General features: G+C 39.9%; 1 protein-coding gene across 1 annotated transcript in view; it reads right to left on the bottom strand.

Moving 5' to 3' along the window:
- LOC126161253 (serine protease snake-like) overlaps window positions 1-22,095 on the bottom strand; it is a 59,999-nt gene extending 37,904 nt beyond the window's left edge. Inside the window, exons 1-3 of the mRNA XM_049916993.1 lie at window positions 21,898-22,095; window positions 13,032-13,138; window positions 10,452-10,711 (exon numbers count right to left, since the gene is read on the bottom strand). Of these exons, the coding sequence (XP_049772950.1) occupies window positions 10,452-10,711; window positions 13,032-13,138; window positions 21,898-22,095 (565 nt within the window). The remainder of the gene's footprint in view (window positions 1-10,451; window positions 10,712-13,031; window positions 13,139-21,897) is intronic.
- Between the last annotated feature and the right edge of the window lie 675 nt (window positions 22,096-22,770).

Here is a 22,770-nt window from a genome sequence, read left to right as displayed (position 1 = left end):
TGGTGGGCTGTCAAAGGTTGGGCACAATGAGCACAAAGTCGTGGGGGAGCACCACTTAACAAATGGCGATAGCTAAAAAGACAGTGCCCAATACACAACCTAGCTAAAATGATCTCCTCATGGTGAGACGGCTGAGAGGAGATCGCCCAAGTTGCTGGGAGAGGCTTCATAACCTGGAGCTTATTCCCAAGAAGGGAGGACCAATGGTGATGCTGAAGTGACATCACCTGCTGGTAGACGGCAACACAGAGATCACTGGAGGGAATATAAGAACTACTTACTGAGGTACAAGTACTGCAGCCTTGGCAGCAGTGTCAGTGGCCTCGTTTCCTGTCAGACCAATGTGAACCACATAAACATCACAGTGGCTCCATCAAGAGTGAGCAAGTGACAGCTTTCCTGGACTGGTTGCACTAAGGGATGGATGGTGTACAGCACACAGAGGATCAGAAGGGTACTAAGAGAGTCAGAGCAGATAACAGATGAAAAGCCTGTGTCACCAGCTGCACTGCATGGCCTGATACAGGGCCAAGATCTCTGCTGTAAATACTGAGCAGTGTTCCTGAAGCTGATACTGAAAAACATCAGTGCCAATGACAAAGGCATATCCAACACCAAAGTCAGTCCAAGAGCCATCAGTGTACACAAATGTACTATCGTCAAGCTCCATGCAAAGGTTGAAAAACTTATGATGATAGAGCAAGGCTGAAGAAGTGTCCTTAGGAAGCGAATGAAGACCAAAGTGAACAGGGGCCACTGCACAAAGCCAAGGCAGTGACGGGTTGACACTCAACAGGAAAGTGGCAGGTACTGAGAAGTTAAGTTGCCAGACCAAGAGCCGAAGTCAAACAGGAGGGATGCATTAAATACTGGTGATCCAAGGAGTCACCAAAGAAGGGGGCATGGATGGGTGGATACACATGGCGGATAAACGGCAGGCATATTTGGTGAGGAGAAAATCGTGGTGGTTCAATCTGCTCCCCAGGAAGTACCACTGAGGATACGTAGGACATTGAGGGTCCACGTACAGTGGATTGCCAGGTAAGACACATGGGAGGACCAAGAAAGTTTCCTATCCAGGAATTTTGTAGTTTCAATGAACAGAAGAGCAATAGGCCCAAGATTTAAAGATGGTGTAATAAACCAATTGTGCTGCCAAAAATTAATATGAATGATTATGTCAGTGGAGAAACAAAAGCCATTGTCGATGCTCCATGAGTGAAGATGATTGAGATGTCACTGAAGATGCTGCTCAATGAGACAAGTCTGTGGAGAACTGCAATAGATGCCAAAAACATCAACGAAAAGTGAGCCAGAGATGCTCAGCGGGAGACAGGCCATTATAGGGTTAATGGCGATAGCAAAGAGGGTGATGCCAAGAACAAAACTCTGAGGCACACCTTCTTCCTGGATAAAGATGTCTGACAAGGCAGAACTCACACATACCTTGAAAATTCGGTCTTTTAAGAATTCCTGAAGGAAATGGGGTATGTGGCCATGGAAGTCCTACATGGAGAGTGTACAGAGGATACCAGTCCTCCAGCAAGTGTCACAGCCTTTCTCCAAATCTAAAATCATGGCTACAGTGGGATTTCTGCATAAAGCTATTCATGACCTGGGTGGATAAAGTGATGAGATGGTCAACTGCAGAACAGCACACTCAATATCCACACTGTGGAGCCACTATATCAGCTGGGCATGAACCATATGTTCCATCACCTGGCAAGCACAGATGGTGAGAGAAATGGAGCATTAGCTAAAAGGAAGGTATTTGTCCTTACTGGGCTTAGGTATGAGTATAACATTGCTTCACATGAGCATCTGGGAAATGCACCCTCTGACCAGATGCAATTGTAGGAATGAAGCAGAAAGTGCTTGCCTGCAAGAGCAATATGCTGAACATCTGAATGTGAACATCATCTGCCACTGGGTCATAGGATTGGGATGAAGTGAGAGCATGATCTAGCTCCCTCACAGTAAAGGCAGCATTGTAGCACTCACGGTTCTGAGAAGAGAAGAGTATCACCCGAGCCTCCTCTGCTTGGACCAAGGTGTTGGAGATAGCAACAGGGCCCTCTATGACATCATCTACTTCTGTCTGGCTGGAAATTGGGGAATGGATCTTGGTCCCAGAGAACTGTTGGAAGTTGGCCCACATGACAGAAGAGGGAGTGGAACTGTTAAAGGAACTAGTGAATGAAATCCAGCTAGCTTTTTTTGCTATCCCAAAGACGGCGATGACATTGTGCACACAACTCTTTATAACGAATGCAGTTTGTCATTGTAAGATGATGGTTAGTTAGTTAGTTAGTTACGTGTTCCATTGATCAATAGCACGGATAACAGTTATGATGTGGAACATGTCAAATGCACAAGAAATGCACATAGGCAACAAGATTTCTTTTTTATTTTTAATTTTTTTTTTTACATTGTAGTGTTATACCTAAATATTTCTATTATCTATTTCATTCCCTTGAATGGTGCAAAATGCATATATTATATCTCCAGATTTATTTACTCATATTCAAGAATTCATCTATGGTATAGAAGGAGTTGTCAAGGAGGTATGATTTCAATTCGTTTTTGAAACTATTACTGCTGTCTGTCAGACATTTTATTTCGTCTGGTAATTCATCAAAAAGTTTTATAGCAGCATAATTTACCCCTATCTGTGCCAATGATAGGTTAAGTACAGGATAGTATAGGTCTTTCTTTTTTCTGGTATTGTAATCATGAATGTCACTGTTGATTTTAAACTGGTCCATGTTGTTGAGAAAAAACTTCATTACTGAGTAAATGCACTGTGAAGCAGTTGTAAGAATTCCTAGCCTTTTAAACAGATACCTACAAGATGTGCGACTATGAACCCCACACATTATCCTAACTACTTTCTTTTGAGAAGTGAATACCTTTTGCCGAAGTGTTGAGTTGCCCCAGAATATTATTCTATATGACATTGGAGAGTGGAAGTATGCAAAGTATGTTAGCTTACTAATTTCTACATTCTCAAAATTGGCAATTATTCTGATTGCAAAAGTTTCTAAACCTAGTTGGTTTTGGAGACCCAAAATATGAATTTTCCAATTAAGATTCTCATCTATATGTACACACAAAAACTTAGTATGTTCTACCCTGGCTACTGACTTCTTTTGATGTTTTATATTTATTGTAGGAATTATACTTTTTGCAGCAGAAAGTTGCATGTTCTGTGTTTTTTCAAAGTTCAGAGCAAGCCCTTTCACAGAAAACCAATTAATAACTTTTCCAAAGACCTTATTCGTATCATTATCTATCAGACTTTCTTTTACTGGATTAATAATTATGCTTGTATCATCAGCAAACAAGTGTCAGTTCAGCATCTTGTTTCACATAAGAAGGGAGGTCATTCACATATATCAAGAACAGGAGGGGACCCATGATCGAACCTTGTGGAACACCTAATGTAATTTCACCCCAGTTAGATGAAGTGGCAAACTCCTTTGAATCACTTAAGCTTATAATGAGACTTTTTGCTTCCTGTTCTGTAGATATGACTTAAACCACTCATATGCTGTTCCATTTATACCACAGAATTGTAATTTCTCTAACATAATGTCATGGTTCACACAATTAACTGCTTTTGATAAGTCACAGAATATTCCTAATGGTGACATTTTACTATTTAAAGACTCTATTATGTGGACAATGAAATTGTATATTGCTGTCTCAGTGGAACAGCATTTCTGAAATCCAAACTGTGATTTACTAAGTATCCCATTACTGTTGAGATGGCTAACCACTCTTGAGTACATTACTTTCTCAAATATTTTTGAAAATGCTGTAAGCAAGGATACTGGCTGCTAATTATTGACATCTGTGGTTTCCCCCGTTTTGTAGAGAGGCCTGACAATGGCATAAATGAAGAGAGCCCGTCTCCACATGCAAAATGCATTGCGGCATGCCTCAGTCCACCAAGCGACCGGGACATGGTGTGGAAAAGAGGAAGTGTGAGGAATGGAATGTTCTGCGATAGTAAGGGTAACATTTGTAAGATATTCTACCTGATTATCACAACTCGGGAAATGTTGTTCATCAAATGTCATCAGGGAAGAGTAAAGCCTACAGTTGGCCTTAGTAAACTGCCATTTGGGAGAGCACATAGGTGGGGTAGGAGTCAGCAAATGGATAGCACAAGGGAAATAGTCACTCAAGTATGTGTCTGAGACAACAGATCACTCGAGGTGATGGGCAAGCTGGGCAGTACAGACGAATAGGTCTGAAAGGAATGTGAGTGCTCCTGTGTTAAGGGAGATGAGGTTAAGTTGATTGAGAAGGTCAGCCAAGAGGGCACCTCTCAGACAGGTTCTGGGAGAACCCCAAATGGGATGGTATGCATTAAAGCCACCGAGCAGCAGAAAGGGGTGAGGAAGTCTGCCCTGGTGAGACTGAATGACAGAGGGATGTAAATGGTACAAAGGGAAAAGACCTAGTGAGGAAGAAAAAGGTGAAATGCAACAGCTTGAAGATAGGTAGTCAGAGAGATGGGTTGACTTTAATCAGCACCCCACATGAGCAGCATGACTCCCCCATGAGATGGAATGCCTTCCTCAGGAGGAAAGGTCAAAACGACCAGGAAGAAATGAAAGAACTCAAAGCAGTCGCAAGTATGTAATTTTGTTTCCTGCAACTCTAAAAGCAGCTGTCAAATCTCTTTGTTTGACCAAAGACCACAAACATTCCATTGAAGCAGGGTCATAACAAGTAAAGGGGAGAAGGGAAGACATTAAGGGGTGTTATCTCTGCAGCTGCTCAGTGCCAGCCTTCAAAGATCACTGCTGTGGGGTGCAGAGGATCCTGCTCCATGAGATCTACAGAGGTGTCAGTATTCTCCCTCTGTCGATCTGTGGGGTCCAGGGCGCAAAAACAGTTGGCAGTGTGCACCAGTGACATGGAGGTCGGCCAGGTGAGGGTATCATGAGGCAACACTATCGAAGAGGATCTCCAAGTCTGTGAAGGAGAAGAGCACTTGCCTTTTTTTGACTTCTTTGAGCATTTCCAGTTGGCAGAGGAAGACTCAGATGTTTGTTGGCTAGAGGGACATAGGAAGTCTTCACGGGATTATTACTTCTGTCCTGGTTGTACACCAGGTGACTTCAGCCCAGGAGGTGAATGTTTGGTCACCTGTTGCATGGCTGGATGAGAATACGGTGATGCTACCATGACAGTGGGTGATTTCACAACCACAATACTGCATTTGTTGTCGCATGTGTGTGGCCATATACTACACGGAGTAGGATGTAGAAAGAACAGTACTGTAGGTGCCAGATGGTAGAACACAGGGTTTGCGTCTAGCCAACAACTTGCGAGGGACCAGGTAAGGTACTTTTTCCTTTACCCAGATCTCCTGGACAGACTTCTCTTCAAGATACATAGGGCGATCTCTAGAGGAGGCATCACTGTCACCATTGCAGTTGATACAACAGGGAGGTGGGCAGTCACCTTTGTGCACATCCCTGCCACAGGTTACAAATTTGGCCGAGTCTCGACAGGACATTTGAGAGTGGTTGAAACAATAGCACTGGTAGATCATGACCTGCTTTGGATAGACATTTGTTAGCTTTTACTGCTCAGTCCATTTGTTTAAAGTTATTGAGTATGCCAACATCAAAGCCAATGTTTCTTTCTGAAATAGTGTTTTTCATTGTGCCTGACCTCAGGTAAAAAGTAACATTAAAAAGTAGATCCTTATTTAGAAGACCCACTTCATTATGTCATTTTTACATTCATAAGATAGACTACTTTGCCCAAAAACATGTTTGAATCACGTATCCAAGGTGAACAGGTAGCCAAGTCAAATGAGTGTAAGGAACATGACCTAATGAACATTTATAGCAAGCTATGGTCAATGTACACTACTGGCAATTAAAATTGCTACATCAAGAAGAAATGCAGATGATAAAGGGGTATTCATTTGACAAATATATTATACTAGAACTGACATGTGATTACATTTTCACACGATTTGGCTGCATAGATCCTGAGAAATCAGTACCCAGAACAACCACCTCTGGCCGTAATAACGGCCTTGATACGCCTGGGCATTGAGTCAAACAGTGCTTGGATGGCGTGTACAGGTACAGCTGCCCATGCAGCTTCAACACTATACCACAGTTCATCAAGAGTAGTGACTGGCGTATTCTGAGGATCCAGTTGCTCGGCCACCATTGACCAGACGTTTTCAATTAGTGACAGATCTGGAGAATGTGTTGGGCAGGGCAGCAGTCGAACATTTTCTGTATCCAGAAAGGCCCGTACAGGACCTGCATCATGCTGTCGTGCATTATCGTGCTGAAATGTAGGGTTTCGCAGGGACCGAATGAAGGGTAGAGCCACGGGTCGTAACACATCTGAAATGTAAAGTCCACTGTTCAGAGTGCCGTCAATGTGAACAAGAGGTGACGGAGACATGTAACCAATGGCACCCCATACCATCACGCCGGGTGATACGCCAGTATGGCGATGACGAATACACGCTTCCAATGTGCGTTCACCGCGATGTCGCCAAACACGGACGCGACCATCATGATGCTGTAAACAGAACCTGGAGTCATTCGAAAAAATGATATTTGCCATTCGTGCACCCAGGTTCGTTGTTGAGTACACCATCGCAGGCGCTCCTGTCTGTGATGCAGCGTCAAGGGTAACCGCAGCCATGGTCTCCGAGCTGATAGTCCATGCTGCTGCAAACGTCGTCGAACTGTTCGTGCAGATGTTTGTTATCTTGCAAATGTCCCCATCTGTTGACTTTTGGATCGAGACGTGGCTGCACGACCCGTTACAGCCATGCGGATAAGATGCCTGTCATCTCGAATGCTAGTGATACGAGGCAGTTGGGATCCAACACGGCTTTCCGTATTACCCTCCTGAACCCACCGATTCCATATTCTGCAAACAGTCATTGGATCTCCACCAAAGCGAGCAGCAATGTCGCGATACGATAAACCTCAATCGCGATAGGCTACAATCCGATCTTTACCAAAGTCGGAATCGTGATGGTACGCATTTCTCCTCCTTACACGAGGCATCAAAACAACGTTTCATCAGGCAATGCCGGTCAACTGCTGTTTGTGTTTGAGAAATCAGTTGGAAACTTTCCTCATGTTAGCACGTTGTAGGTGTCACCACCAGCGCCAACCTTTTGTGAATGCTCTGAAAAGCTAATCATTTGCATATCACAGCATCTTCTAGCTGTCGGTTAAATTTCGCGTCTATATTACGTCATCTTCATGCTGTAGCAATTTTTATGGCCAGTAGTGTACATGACAAGAATGAGACAATAGGTTCACATAAAAAAGAGATCTATTATTATGTCATGAAACACTGCACTTTCCAAACAAGTTGCTCAGACATTCTGAAAAAGTAAAAACTGTATTTAAAACAAAAGGCACAGTTGGTTCTAGGCTATGCCACAAAGTTAACAACAACAGCGACAAATATTTGGAATCCTGCCTCTACACGATCAACCACAAGGACTGTGGAAAGTTTTATATCAGTCAAATAAGAACGCATTTCACAAATAATTATAGGGAATGTGTATAACCACAATAAGAGTGCATTTGGTACACATTTTGATAAATAAAAGCATGTGGGAGGAAATCTACAAGAAAAGAGGTGTTTATTGATAATGTACCAAAATGACAAATGTTGAGTCTCCTGGAGGAAATGGGAATTGATGTGTATAGAAAATGGCAACCAGGGTAATGCTGAACAAACAGAGTGAAATTAACCTGAATGCTTATTTATGATCTACTGAGAGCTGCTTCACTCATTGCAGTGGACTGGCTTGCAGCATGTGTGCAGTTCACCAGCAGCTAGGAGACTGGGCCTCCTCCTGCAAGCTCTGCCACACGAAAACAAGAACTTCTTGCACAGAGGCCACTATACATACTAGCTAGATTCCACTGCAAATGCGTTATCAATTATCAAGAGTCTAATTAAATAGTCATTGTTTTGTTAATTATATTCCACCTATGGTTATGTTAAATTGATTTGTCAAGCTAGAATGTTTCTATTAATACATTTGAAGTTACTTCCTCATCTTTTATTATTACTTTTTGAAATGATATGATATTTACTTTGCCAGGGTAGTGGCTTTCTATTGTAACTCTGTACACATTGTAAATGGTTTTAAGTAAGGATTTTGTTTCCACATTTTGTATGTCAATTTATGTTTTATTGTTAGATTCTCATTTTGCCATATGAAGTATTACTAATTAATGACTACACATATTGCATTTTTTACCTCTGAATTTACCATACTTTTCTCTTATGTTCATTATTTCAGTGCTGCCTCTATATAATGCCCCCAGGACATCACTAGCACTTACTATGTACCGAGGTGTTTAGATATTGTTGATATATATATTGGTGTGGCGGAAAAAATATTGTAAATGATAGTTACTCTGTTATGTCATTATAATAGGCACTTAAATTGTCTGTGCAGGCTTTACACCTACCTTTGCCATTTACAAAAACCTGAAAATTATTTTTTGCTGTCAGCCAGAAAGTGCTGGGGAACATACGGACCATAATTTTCAGTTTGCAAGTCTGCGTTTCCCTTTGTGTTCACTGAAAGGAAATGTTCTTACTTTTTGTTTACTCGGCACGATCAGCAACTATGACTATAAATAAAAGTTTCTGAATTTTTACTGTCTGATATATTCTATAGAAGTCCACCTGCACAAAACACAATAATACCCCTATTGGTAACAACACTGTTGAATAGTCTATTGTCCTGACTTTTAACCACTAAAAGTTAATTGCTTGTCTTAAAAGTGGAAAATGGATTCAAGTCTGCCCAGCCCTTATGTCATCCAAGGCCAGACGCATGCAGACCTTTGACTAACATGAACAGATTGCTATCTTGGCGTGAAGTGTCTCTTCCCACTGCCTGTCTAGCTGTATTTATACATGGACACAGCAGACCACCAAATGGAACATTTGCTATCAACTGCCCAACACGCAGGCAGCAGCATCTAAATGGCCCCTTTCTCAGACATATATTAATTAATAGTTCTGTGATTTGCAGTCTTCTTAATTTTTACATAAATAGAATTAAGTTTACATTAGTTACTGAAAATTTTTTAGCTCAACAGCAGTTAAACTTCGTAATTAGAATTTTTAGAATGCAACCAACAGTAGAACATGATGTCTGAATTGTTTTTAACATTCCTTGTATTCATAGCTATTTACAACACATTTTTGAAACTTGGTGCAGCTGTATTATTACATTATTTTAATCCATTCTATTACAAACACTAATTAAGCTTTATCTATCATGAATATGGACATTTTCATTCCAAAACTGGTTTTTAGTAAATAACTTGGAAACTGTTGTTGTTGTTGTGGTCTTCAGTCCTGAGACTGGTTTAATGCAGCTTGGAAACAAGGTGTCACATAATTACTGTTTTTCTGTAAAACTGAGGCTAACATATAAATTTTCATCTTTCTGTGTCTAACATTTGGCACCTTCAGTTTTTGGTTTAAAAAAAAATGACCAAAATCATAGCTCTGATGAGAATGAGACTTGTAAGTTTTAATGGAGACATGCTTTTGCATATTCTGACCAATTTTCAGCTTCCTACTTCTTTTTTTTTACATTTGATATTTTGCATAACTTATTCATTTGAACATTCTGAGACCTAACAATGTTAACATTAATATACTGAAGCATACACTGATGATTATTGTGTAGTCCTTTGTATGTTGAGCACAGGCATGTTATGATGACGTGGCAGCTCTCTCTCTTGCCTCTGTACCTCTTACAATGATACAGTGCTTGTCTTGCGTCAGTATGTATGACTGTATTGCATAGTTGTTAGTCATGTTATTGTTTTCTTATTTGTCACTCGTGTATTTCTAGGTGTTTTGTAGATTAACTTAAGTTAATTCATGGGTTTATCATACCATTGTTGTTCCATTCATAACAGATCTGAAAATTGCAATAGCTGGAACTGCTGATTGTAAACTTATGTAATCAAGACAGACCTTTACAAATAACATGTATATATGTTGCCACCTAAATTCTTATCTGGTTACATGAAGCTGTCAGAAATGATATTCACTGAATATCTACACAGAAGGTAGTTGAATGGGTTTGGAAATCTGCAGATGCTCATTGGTGCCTATGTTTCTGATGCTCTGTAGCAACATTAGGTCAGCTTCCTGGACACTGCTACTATCCTCACTTCGTTCTTACAGGTACCTTCTACATTTTGTATGTGGTTTTAGAACATGTTGTACTTGTGAATTAGGTAATAACTATTTACTTTGGAAGTATTATGCAGAGCAGTTCATTACAGCTTAAAGTTGCATGACTTATATAAATTTCCAGGTAAGTAATTTTTTGTTCTTACGTTTTTGCAATGGTGTGTATTTTTTAAAATTTAATGTGTTTCACTTTTTATACTCACCATATTCAATTTTACCCCAACCAGTAGCAACTGTCTTGCTGACAGAGAATTTATCATGTGTGTAGAGACAAGCAGGTCGTATAAACTTGTTGAAATCCACACGCTCACTAAGACGTAACAGAGCAATATCATTGTATTTGCTTGGTCCTTTGTATTCAGGATGGCGCACTAAATCTGCAATGTGGTAATCCACAGGATGTGCTCCATCATCATCACGTTTCAGATTCATCTCACCAAGACGAACTATCACTGCAGGATACCTGTAATTTGTTAAAGCGCCTTTCTGTTAAGAAATAAGTAAAAATAAGTTTCTATAGTATATGTTTAAAGACAAGTTAGTAACATTTTCTATAGCTGACATCAGTATGGTTCACAGTTTGTATATGAAACACTGCAAATACAATGTTTCGTTTTAGCAGCTCAGATGTAATGACTGTTAACAAAAATTAATGTGCCTTAAATAAAATTGTATCGTATTGATGGAAGATAACTCCCCTGTCTATGAAGATTTTGCTGTTACATACACTGTCTTTAGTGTTTGAAGATGTCTTACGAATTCTTGAATGTTGTTAGTAATAGAATTTCCAGTAAACAAAAATAACAGAGAAGTTATTGAATCAAGAATTTTGTGGAACTGGAGCACAATGACATGAGGGAGTGGATTGGGAGGGGTTGACATAACAGAGGGAACTATTTAAAGGTGTGTGTGGGTGCAGGTGGTTAGTGGAGACTGAAGCCAAGGGGATTATTGGTATGACGGATATACTGGAAGGGTAACTAGTATCTATGTAGTTCAGAAAAGATGGAGTTGGGAAGAAGGATCTAAATGGCAGGGGCTGTGAAGCAGCTACTGAAATCAGGCATGCTGTGTTAAGCAACAAGCTCCACCACTGGGTGCCAGCAACAAGCTCCACCAGTGGGTGCCACAGTTTGGCAGTGAACATTTATTTGAGTGGACAGTTGCCTGGCGATCATATTCATATAAAATATTGTGCAGAAACTGCAGCAGAGCTGGTATATAACCTGGCTGCTTTCACTGGCAGCCCCACCTCCGATAGGGAAAAACAGGCCTGTAACAGGAGAGGAGTAGAACGCATCGGGTGAGTGAATCTTGCAGGTGTTGCACCTGGGTGCTCCATAGGTTCATGTGGTAAGAGGTTGGGCATGGAAGTGGCACAGTGATAGGGGCAGACTAGGTTATTGTGTACATTGGATGGGCTGCAGATAACCACTTTAGGAGTGTGAGAATTATTGTGAATAGGATGTTCCTGGATTCTTGGCATGTTAATAGATAGCTAAGGATAGTTAAAGTGTTAATGAAGGGCATAGTTCTATTGCTCCAGTCTGCAATGGTATTGTGTTATGAGGGGTCCATTCTTTTGCAGCTGGCTCTTAAGTATTATGGAAGGATTGGGCATGTTTAAGGATGTGGCATGCAAAAATTGTTTATGAACTAGATTTGGGGGACAGTGCCAGTGTGAAGATCTTAGCAACACCTTCAGTACATCGGGGAACAAAATTATGGCCACTCAAGACACAGTGTCCACAGGTGACCATAATATAAGGAAGTGATTTCTTGGTCAGGAATGGATAACAGCTTTCAAAATGCAGGTACTGTTGTTGGTTAGTGGGCTTAGTATGGACATAAGTATGGATGGAGCCATCAGAATGGTGGAAGTCAGTGTCCAGGAATGTGGCACATTGAGCTGAGGAGGATGCTGGGAAGTGAAATGGAGAGAAGTGGGAGTTGGAAGGATGTTGGAGTGGTAGTGTTTGATAGCACAAGGCTGTGGACTTGAGGGATGTTAGTGTCTATGGAGAAGGCATCAACAGTGATGAGTGTGCACGCAGATGATAATGGAGTGGGAATTGTTGAGTGTCAGTGAAGGATGTGGTTCACATCTTTAACATGAGAACTGGTTAGTGGTGTTCATTGACAGGAGCATAATATCTTTTAGTGGGAGCACACTAACCAGCTACAGCGGGGCATCATGGATTATTGGATTCTACTGTTTGGTGAGCTGTTACCTTTAGTCTTAAATAATTTACATTCTGCCAGGACTTTCCACACCACATTAATGAAATAAATGTTAAGTTCTCCAAATCATCTTGAGATTTACTGTAAATGTTTTGTGCATGTCTTTTCAAAATGCGATCTCAATGAACATCATGTGTGTAGTGCATGTATGGAAGAGGCACACGGGGATGTGGAGGGTGATGGTGATCCTAAGTTGAATTCCACTGTAGTGTTAATGCAGGTACATTCAGCAACAAATGCTCAGTAATACAGCTGATGGTGACTAATTTTGAACTTAATTCACAATTTAGTGCGATCTGTGTGCGACTCATTATTTATACATAGGTAAGTCATTACCTTTCTAATCTGTTGTTTTGTGTAAATGTGATCAGTAACTATATATGATGACATTTTGTTTAATTTTATTAAATTTACAACTAACACTAATAGACAATATTAATGAGAACACTTTTGTTTTGTTACATTGCGTCTTTGACTAACATGTAAAACAGCAATAATGGTTAGCAGAATACAATCCTAGTTGTTCTGAGGTCTATACTCACTTTCCAATATGTGTGCAGTGTGCAGCAGTAAGGACATAATATTCACTGATTAATGATCCCCCACAGTTCCATTCCAGATTACCATCAACTTGATAACCAATAGCAGCCTGTTAACATATATTGTTTATCACACATATGTAGCTAAGTAGTGGTGGTAGTAGTAGTAGTAGTAGTAGTAGTAGTAGTAGTAGAGAAGTTTTAACATGATAGGGAAGATAGAAAATCTGAAAACCAGTGGAGTGAAATGGAAATAAGGTAGGTTATCTGGCCAGATGAGTACAGGATAACAGCAACAACAGTAGAAAGTGGTGTAATGGGAACGGGATTCATGAACAGGAAGGTAGGGCAGAGAGCGAGTTACTGTCACCATTACAGTGATAGGGTTGTTATCAGAATTGACATAAATGAACACCAACAACAATAGTTTTGGTATGAATACTGATGCTGCAAGCAGAAAATGTAGAAAGAGAAAAATGTATATGTGGATACTGAACAGGTAATTCAGTATGTAAAGGGAGATGAAAATCTAATAGTCATGGGGCATTGGAATGCATTTTTAGAGGAAGGAGAAGAAAACAGGCTCATGGAAGAATATGGGCTTGGCAGCATTAATGAAAAGACAAAGACTCAGTTCTGCTACATGTTTTAGCTTGTAACAGCAAATGGTGTCTTGAAAAATCATAAGAGGAGAAGGTACACTTTGAAAAGGCCAGGAGTTATGGGAAGATTTCAGAAAGATTACATCATGGACAGGCAGAGATTCTAAACTGAGATACTGAATTGTAAGGCATACCAGAAAGCAAATACAGACTGAGATCACAATGCAGTAATGACGAAGAGTAGGCTAACTATAAGAGACTGGTAAGGAAAAATCAGTGCACAAAGTAGTGAGATACAGCAGTACTAAGGAATGAAAAGATACACTTGAAATCCTCTGAGGCTGTAGACACTGTGATGATGAATAGCTCAGTTGGCAGTTCAGTTGAAGAGGAATGGACGTCTATAAAAAGGGCAATCACTGAAGACAGACATAAAAACTTTGGTACAGGGTAGGTAACTACAAAGAAACCATGGGTAACAGAAGAAATACTTCAGTTGATCAATGAAAGAGTGAAGTACAAATATGTTGAGCAAAATTCATTGATACAGAAATAAAAGTTACTTAGGAATGAAAGAAATAGAAAGGGCATGGACCTAAGGCAAAATGGTTGTATGAAAAATGTGAAGAAACCGAACACAAAATAATTGTTGGATGGACTGATTCTACACACAGAGCGGAAAGACTTGTCTGATGATGTGATAGAAGAAGAAACAGGAATAGACAGGGAAGTGCTGTGGGATCCACAATTAGAATCGTACTGAAAAGAACTTTGGAAGATCAAAAATAAGGTAGACAGGATAGAGGTAACATTCCATCAGAACTTCTAAAATCATTGAGTGAAGTGGCAACAAAACCACTATTCATATTCGGGAGTAGGATGCGTAAGGTTGGCGATATCTCATTAGACTTTTGGAAAAATGTCATTCACACAGTTTTGAAGATAGTAAAAGCTTAACAGCTCATACATCTGAGTTGCTGACAAGAATATATGTGGAAGAACAGAAAACAAAACTTAAAATCTGTTAGATGATTATTAGTCTGGATTTATGAAAGGTAAAGGGACCAGAGAGGCAGCTCTGATGTTAAAGTTAATAATGGAAGCAAGACTGAACAAAAATCTAGAAACTCTCATAGGATTTGTTGACTTAGGAAAAGTGTTTGACAGTGTCAACTGGTGAAAAATGTTCTAAATTCTGAGAAAATGGGGGTTAAGGTGTAAAGTTACTCATGACAGATTGAGATTTTCTGGTCTGCACCACACATCATTCAACTGAAGGTGAGTGGTTCCCTTTCCTTATGTTCTGCTTGTTGTTTTCATCCTAGAATTAAAATTATGTAGTAACAACAAAAAATGTATTTCACATAAAGTAACTGAAGAAAACTTCATCTCAACTAAAAACATCACTTAGAATATAAAAAAATAACAAATATGAGAAATGAACACTTAGATCATTCTGAGGGAGCTCGAATTTATCTTATTTTATTAAAGCGGTCATTTCTCCCTATATATGTGGGAGACAACAAAATATTTTCACATTTGAAGGAGAAAATTTGTGACTGAAAATTTATGAAAAGCTCTCACCACAACAAGAAACAATTTTAATTATTGGTATCCTACTTGTGTAACACTCTCTCCCTTTTTAGCAATTATATCTTTCTTTAAACTTTCTCAGTGTCCATCTTCAATCTTTACTCTGTAAGGATTCCATACTGTGCAGCAAAACTGCAGGAGAGGATGGGAGAGCACAATGTAAGTGGCCTCTTTGGTACATATGTTACATCATCTAAATATTCTGCTAATATATCACACACTTTGGTTTGCATTCCAAACTACATTTTCTATGTGATAATAGCAAATTAGGCTGTTCATAATTGTAACCCCCAGGTATTTAGTTGAATCCACAGCTTTCAAATTTGTGTGATTTATGACATAACCAAAATTTAATGGATTCCCTTTAGTACTCACCTTGATGATCTCTCACTTTTTACTGCCAGTTTTTGCACCTTACAGGTATCACGTATGCATTATTTTGCAATAGGTTTTGATCTTCAGATGACTTTACTTGATCATAAATGATAGGATCTTCAACAAATAATCTAAGAGGGTGGCTCAGAGTCTCTCCTAAATTGTTTATATAAATTAGGGACAGTAGGAGGGTCTGTTACGGTTCCTTGTGGAACGCCAGATATCATGTATGATTTTCTCACTGACTTTCCATCAGTTAGTACAAACTGTGATCTTTCTGGCAAGAAATCATGGATCCAGTTGTGCAACTATATCAACACACTCTAGGCACACAATTTTATTAGAATCCACTTGTAAGGAACTGTGTCAAAAGCCTTCTGGAAATCTAGACATATGGCCTTCCTGAAGATCATTCATTCATGTGAACAAAGAGAGAGTTGTGTTTCACAAGAATATTTTCTGTATCTGTGCTATGTATCAATAGATCATTTTCTGAATCCTACTGCCAATCGATGTTAGTGACAGGGGTCTGTAATTCAGGAGATTAGTTTCTTTTCCTATCTTAAATACTGGTGTGACCTGTGCAACTTTTCCTGAGTACAGATCTTTCAGGGAGCAAACAGTTATATATAATAGCTATGGCACTATTGTGACAGCGTACTCTGAAAGAAACCTATATGATATACAGTCTGTATTAGAAGCCTCGCCTTTATTTACAGATTTAAGCTGCTTAGCTCACTGAGGACATAGACTTCTAAGTTACTCGTGTTTGCAGCTGTTCTTTACTAATTCTGGGAAACTTAGTCTTCTTTGCCAAAGGAGTTTTGGGAAACCATGTTTAGGAACTCTGCTTTATTGGCACTGATACTGGTAACATCACTGCTATCACGCAGTGAATGTATTGATTGTGTCTTGCCAATGATCATATCTCTGAATTATGTATTTCTGTTGATGTATAATGGAAAATAAGAGAACAATATTTGTTGAAATTGCTGGTATGCAGTATATTTAGGAATGCACTGTGAAAGGAGAGTATAATTTTGATTCTTCTCAGAATGAACCTTTCTATCTGCAGTGAAGTGTATCTTACTTAAAAACCTCCATTACTGAGGAAAACTGTTTGCCAGACCAGAACTCAAACCTGGAACCTTGCCATTTACATGCTTTGCTCTTACCAACTAAGTGACACAGCCATAACTCACAGTCAGCTTCAAAGATTTATTTCTTCCACTACAACTCTCCTACTTACCAAACTTCACAAATTTTACACTGATAGTCATAACTAGACACTCACAGCCACAAGCTGTCATGAGACACACCTAAATACTCAGCAGTATGGGCACAGCATGCAAAAGACAAGGTCCCAGGGAGGCACACAATTTTAATCAGTCAGGAATATTTCAATTTTTATTTCTGTTTGTAAGATAAAATTGTGATGTTGCTGATATGAATATGATGCTGGAAAATACTGGATGCAATATAAATAATGAAATAATGGGAAGAGTAATGGTAACTATTCATGAGATAGTTGAACAGTTGACATGCAGATAGACATAATTGTAATTTTGACTGTTTTCAAACTAGGACTCTTCAGAGCTAGTACACACAGAAACACTCCTCCCTACACAAACACAGACATAGAAAAACAAGAGAATATGGCTGCATTGTCCTGGCATTTGAAATGTGTATGGGGTATGTAAATTACCTTACTGAAGTAGTTGATCCAAATCTCTGGTACATTTCACGAAACAAACTTGCTTATGTATGACACAGTACAGATGGTATGTATTGGGTCTCATCACTTTGGGTTATTGTCAAGTTTTTCATCTCATGAATTATTCTCGGACAGAAGACATACATAGAGATCCAAAGAAAAACCTACCTATATGTTTAATACTGTAGTTTTCTATTATACGATCTATTAAATACGAAATGAATAATATTCAAACTTATACAAAATGGATTTAGAATGTTTTGGTTTGAAGGTTATTATTCAGTATTTAGTCATCAGCACCCTGAAAGTAACAATATAGTTTGTTGTGTTAAAAATGTTTTATTTAAAGAGAAATCATATGACATACAGGTCATCTGGTAAGTCTTCTCTGCCCCAGGGTTTTGAGTGTCTTATGAACTCTCTCCTTTTCCTAAACCTCATCAGTCTCTTTCCTTGTGCCCTCTTCCATCCCTTTCAATGCTTCTTCCAGAAGGAGGAGCCACTGGCTTAAATGCCTTTACATGTTTTCTGCTGCCACTTGATGAGCAGATATTTTATCCATCCCATTACATTATATACCACATCTACATCTACACTATGAAAATCACCATGAGGTGCATGGCAGAGGGTATGTTCCATTGTAATTGTTATTAGTTTCTTCTTGTTCCATTCACGTATGGAGAGTGGGAAGAATGATTGATTGATGCCTCTGTGTGTGCAATAATTATTCCATTCTTACCCTCATGATCCCTATGTGGGGGGTACACTGGGGGTTGCAATATATTCCTAGAGTAATCATTTAAAGCCAGTTCTTGAAATTTGTTAATAGAATTTCTCAGGATACTTTATGTTTGTTGTCAAGAGTCTGCTAGTTCAGTTCTTTCAATATTTATGTAACACACTCCCATGGATTAAAAACAACCTGTAACCATTCATGCTGCCCTCCTCTGTATACATTCAATATTTCTGTGTAACACCTTTTTTATTTATTTATTTTTCACAATATCACACCTTTTTATTTTTTTCTCATTATTAATTTCTATGAATGGTTTCTTTTCCTCATTAGTAATAAGAAATTTGTACATTTGTACACAGAAGATGGCAAAGATAGGCTCTTAAAATTATCTTTGTAGCAAAAGAACAATGTCCAGACAATATTTAATTTTTTTAAACAACTTTTATTACAATTTCACTTGAGAGTACTTATGTTTCAGATTTCACACAAAAAGGATGTGTAACGTTTACTCATGCATCAACAATATGTTTAGTAAATGATGTGTGTGATAAAAAAATGCAAGAAAATACCAACACTAAGAGTTATCATAACATAAGAATATTTTTATTGAAACTTCCTGGCAGATTAAAACTGTGTGCCGGGCCGAGACTCAAACTTGGGACCTCAGCCTTTCGCAGGCAAGTGCTCTACCAATTGAGCTACCCAAGCACGACTCATCCCCATCCTCACAGCTTCAGTTCCACCAGTACCTCGTCTCCTACCTTCCAAACTTCACAGAAGCTATCCTGCATACCTAGCGGAATGCAGTTTTAATCTGCCAGGAAGTTTCATATCAGCGTACACTCTGCTGCAGAGTGAAAATTTCATTCTGAAATATTTTTATTTGTTACATAAATATTCATTCACAAGCATAACTTCTGCCTGCAATTACAAGTCAATAATTTCTTCCATCATGCAAGACTGACTTTTTGTTACACACCAAGTTTGCTGCAAAATATGGCTTGTGTGATATCAGTATTGGTATGTTGCATTATATTTTTCTTATGTTGCGAGGAAGACTATTCATGGCACCAATTTCGTTTCAACCAGAATTCATGCCTTAATTCCAGTACTGCAAGTACTAATTATCTCTCATTATGTGAATTTCATGTCGATTCATACTCTTTGTGTTATCTGTTAGGCTGCCTCCCAACACATTTATTCCAAAATCGACCAACAGACCTAACGCTATTGATGACCGATTTTCCAGGACAAAGTCACAGCTACACATTGTAATGGTACTTGAATTACGTAACCATTACAGCACCTCACCCCTTTTTCTTTTTGGATTTCTCTTGCTGCTGTTTGGGTTTCCCTGGCTGGGAGGACTTCACTGATTCAATCTCCGGGACTGAGGATGAGCTTGAAGCCCTAAGATCAGCTGCTTTTGGGCTCTTCAGCCACTGGCGGGTGTCATCTTTCCCACTAGCAGAAACCTGGGAATGGAGTGACCCAAGGGACCCCTTCCTAGTGAGAGAAGCTGAAGATGACTTACGCTTCTCTGGCTTAGGAGGAGGCAGGTGTAGTCTTCCAGCTCTGAGATGTGACTGGGGTTGGTGAAACTGATGGTGCCAGAACTGTTGTAGCAGTCGCATAAGACTATGTCATACACACAGGATGCAGGCACTTGAATTTTCTCTTAGCCTCAGTGTAGGTCAGTCGGTCCAGGGTCTTGTACTCCATGATTTTCCTTCCTTTCTGGAGAATCCTGCAGTCTGGCGAGCAAGGTGAATGGTGCTCTCCACAGTTGACACAGATGGGAGGCGTGGCACATGGAGTATTGGGATGTGATGGGTGTCCACAATCTTAACATGTGATGCTGGAAGTACAGCGGGAAGACATATGGCTGAACTTCCAGCACCTAAAGCACCGCATTGGGGGAGGGATATAGGGCATTACATCACAGCAGATCATCATCTTGACCTTCTCGGGCAACCTGATTATTCATCGGATCCCGGTGGACACGCCGGATGCAGTGTACACCTTGCAGCTCTAAATTGGTGTCATCATCAGACTGCAAAAGAAGGTCCCTTCGAAATATGATACCCTGGACCATATTTAAGCTCTTATGGGGCATGATGGTTACAGAAACATCCCCCAGCTTGTCACAAGTGAGTAAGGCCCTTGGCTGGGCAGAAGACGCTGTTTCGATCAAGACTGACCCAGATCTCATTTAGGACAAGCCCTCCACCTCCCCAAACTTGTCCTCTAAATGTTCAACAAAAAACTGAGGCTTCATCGGCATGAAACATTCCCCATCAGCTCTCGATCATACAAGGTACCAAGGCGAATAAGATCCGCAGCCATCTTTAGCCTGATGTTCCCCCCATGGTATGGCCAGGGAGGGGAACGATTTGGGGTCATACTTCTGTGTACTTCTGTGGGGTCATACTTCTGTACTTCAGAGCTCATGAACACTTAGAGTCTGCTAGTGTTTTACCACCAGCAAGAGATGATGGACTATGTTTCATCGTGTGTCATCCACCCTGATGCCACCCACTCCGACCAGGGGACCTCCTCACGGGTGCCACCTAGCCACAGCAAAGGCCACCTGGCAGGATGGCCATTGCCGGGAGTCTCGATGCCCCAGGGGAATGGGTGTCTACCCCTTGGCATATGTGGGGAGTTAACGGAACAGGCATCAGCAGAGCATTCCCAGTGTGGTCAGGGGGCTACAACCAACAGGGTACATGGTGGCCTCACCACAACGGACTGGCTACCGTGCTGGATATCAGGTGCAAAAAAGTCCATGGTCATCGTTGACACAGAAAGCAACACTGCATAGTGCGTGGTGGAAAATGCGCCCAGGAAGGTATCCTTGCCCAAGAGATGGAGAATGGGCAGGACTGCAATGCGACGACGAGAAAGTGAGCCAAACCCTCAATGAACGGATACAATACACCATGTAAGGTGCCCTTCCCCAATTGGCTCGCTCTTCAGGAAAATTTTGAGGATTGGAGGTCAAACCCTACAGGGGACCATCACATAAAAGCCAAAACTTGAGAAGGTCCTTTTAGTCACCTCTTACAACAGGCACGAATACCTCGGGCCTATTCTTACCCCCGGACCTGCAGGAGGGTTCAGCAGTAGATAGACCGTGAACGTGGGGGATGTTGGCATAGGGGGATTTAATATGATGTTCACCCTAATGGCTGTATGCTCAGCTTTTAAAACAACCAGTTCAGTGTTCATGTAAAATGCCTTAGTTCACATATGAAAGAATGAGAAGTTTTGGTAGTGTGTTCCATTATTTGTATTTGATGTAAGAGATTCTTATGTTGTAAACCATTTTATTAAAATCATTTACTTAGAAATTCTGATAATGACTCTGTATAGTAACAATTTATGATTTTCACTTATTACTTTGTTGAATAGTACAGTTAATTGCAGATCTGGAGGATATTCTTTATTCCTACAGTTATTCACTGTGAAGGTGCTACTTTTTTAGTTTTCCTTTTTCCTGCATAAATACAACACAAAAGTTAATTCAATCAAAGGTAAAGTTTACTTAAGCAAGCTACAAAATTACAAAAAGACACAATGGCCAGCTGATACCTGTACAAAGCAGCACAATTTAATTACTGCCAACAGATCAACTTGAAAGGGAAAACATTGATCTTAGCTTAGCTTTTTTCCACCTGTGAAAGTAACTAAATGTTTTGCAAGTTTAGATCAGTGTTTTCACTTCTGAATGTATAGGAATTCTGCCTCGTGAAATTAAGTACTGGCCAGACAATCTATGTCTTTTGCAATTTTATAAGAAAAGTTAATTTAAAATACATAGCAAGAATTAACTACTTGCATATTTACCATGTGAGGAAACTCTCCAACATCAGTGTCCTCCCCTCCAACAATTAATGGCAGATTCTCAAAATCACATTTGTCCACTTTTATAATTAGTGGATCAGCATCTGGAAGGAGTGGTAGAGCTTCAAATATATCTTGCACCGACCTTGTATACTCGTCGCATTCTGGAAAGAAGAATTTAGAAAAGTGTTTTGCATACATAATCTCCGTGAAAATGTGATAAAAAAACTTGGGTGATACACAAGTAGGCTACAGTCCACGTAGGGCAGTACATAATAATCTTGGGTTATAATAAAGTGTACCAAAATAAAATGCTGACGTCTTCAGCATGCAAGGTAACAGTGCACAAAAAGTAGTGAGAAAGTATCAACTGCCTAGTCCCTTGCTGCTTAACAGAGCTATGTTCAGGGTGTATACAAGGATAAGGAAAAAAAATTCGCGGTTGAAAATAGAGTTTCTCCTAGGTGAAAATACACTTTTTCCATCTTAAGTGACAGTATACTTTTCCTCGGCACTGTAAAACTTATCAATCCTTAGAAGGGGGGGGGGGGGGGGGGGGGGGGGGGGGAACACGTTTTGTTTGGAAAGATCTTTGATGCGCAGCAACATGTACACTGCATTTTTTTTGTGTTACAGAGGTATAAATTCGAATTCCACCAAACACTGCATGTTACTTTCCGAAGCAATGAAATCGAGATTGCGACGCGCTTTTGTAAGCCAGTCATAGCTCATGTCACGTGATCTCGCCAGCTGATGACAGCATAGGACACGCGATGTAGTCAACCAATAGCAAGATCACTCTTAAGTAGCGCGAACACACAAAAAAGAAAAGTTAATGGTTTAAATTAATATACATAGTGTTGCTACAAGAAAACA

The sequence above is a fragment of the Schistocerca cancellata genome, chromosome 2 (assembly GCF_023864275.1).
Source record: "Schistocerca cancellata isolate TAMUIC-IGC-003103 chromosome 2, iqSchCanc2.1, whole genome shotgun sequence".
NCBI classification, from domain to species: domain Eukaryota; kingdom Metazoa; phylum Arthropoda; class Insecta; order Orthoptera; family Acrididae; genus Schistocerca; species Schistocerca cancellata.
The sequence above is the reverse complement of the archived record's forward strand: the minus strand, read 5'-3'. Positions and strand labels throughout refer to the sequence as shown.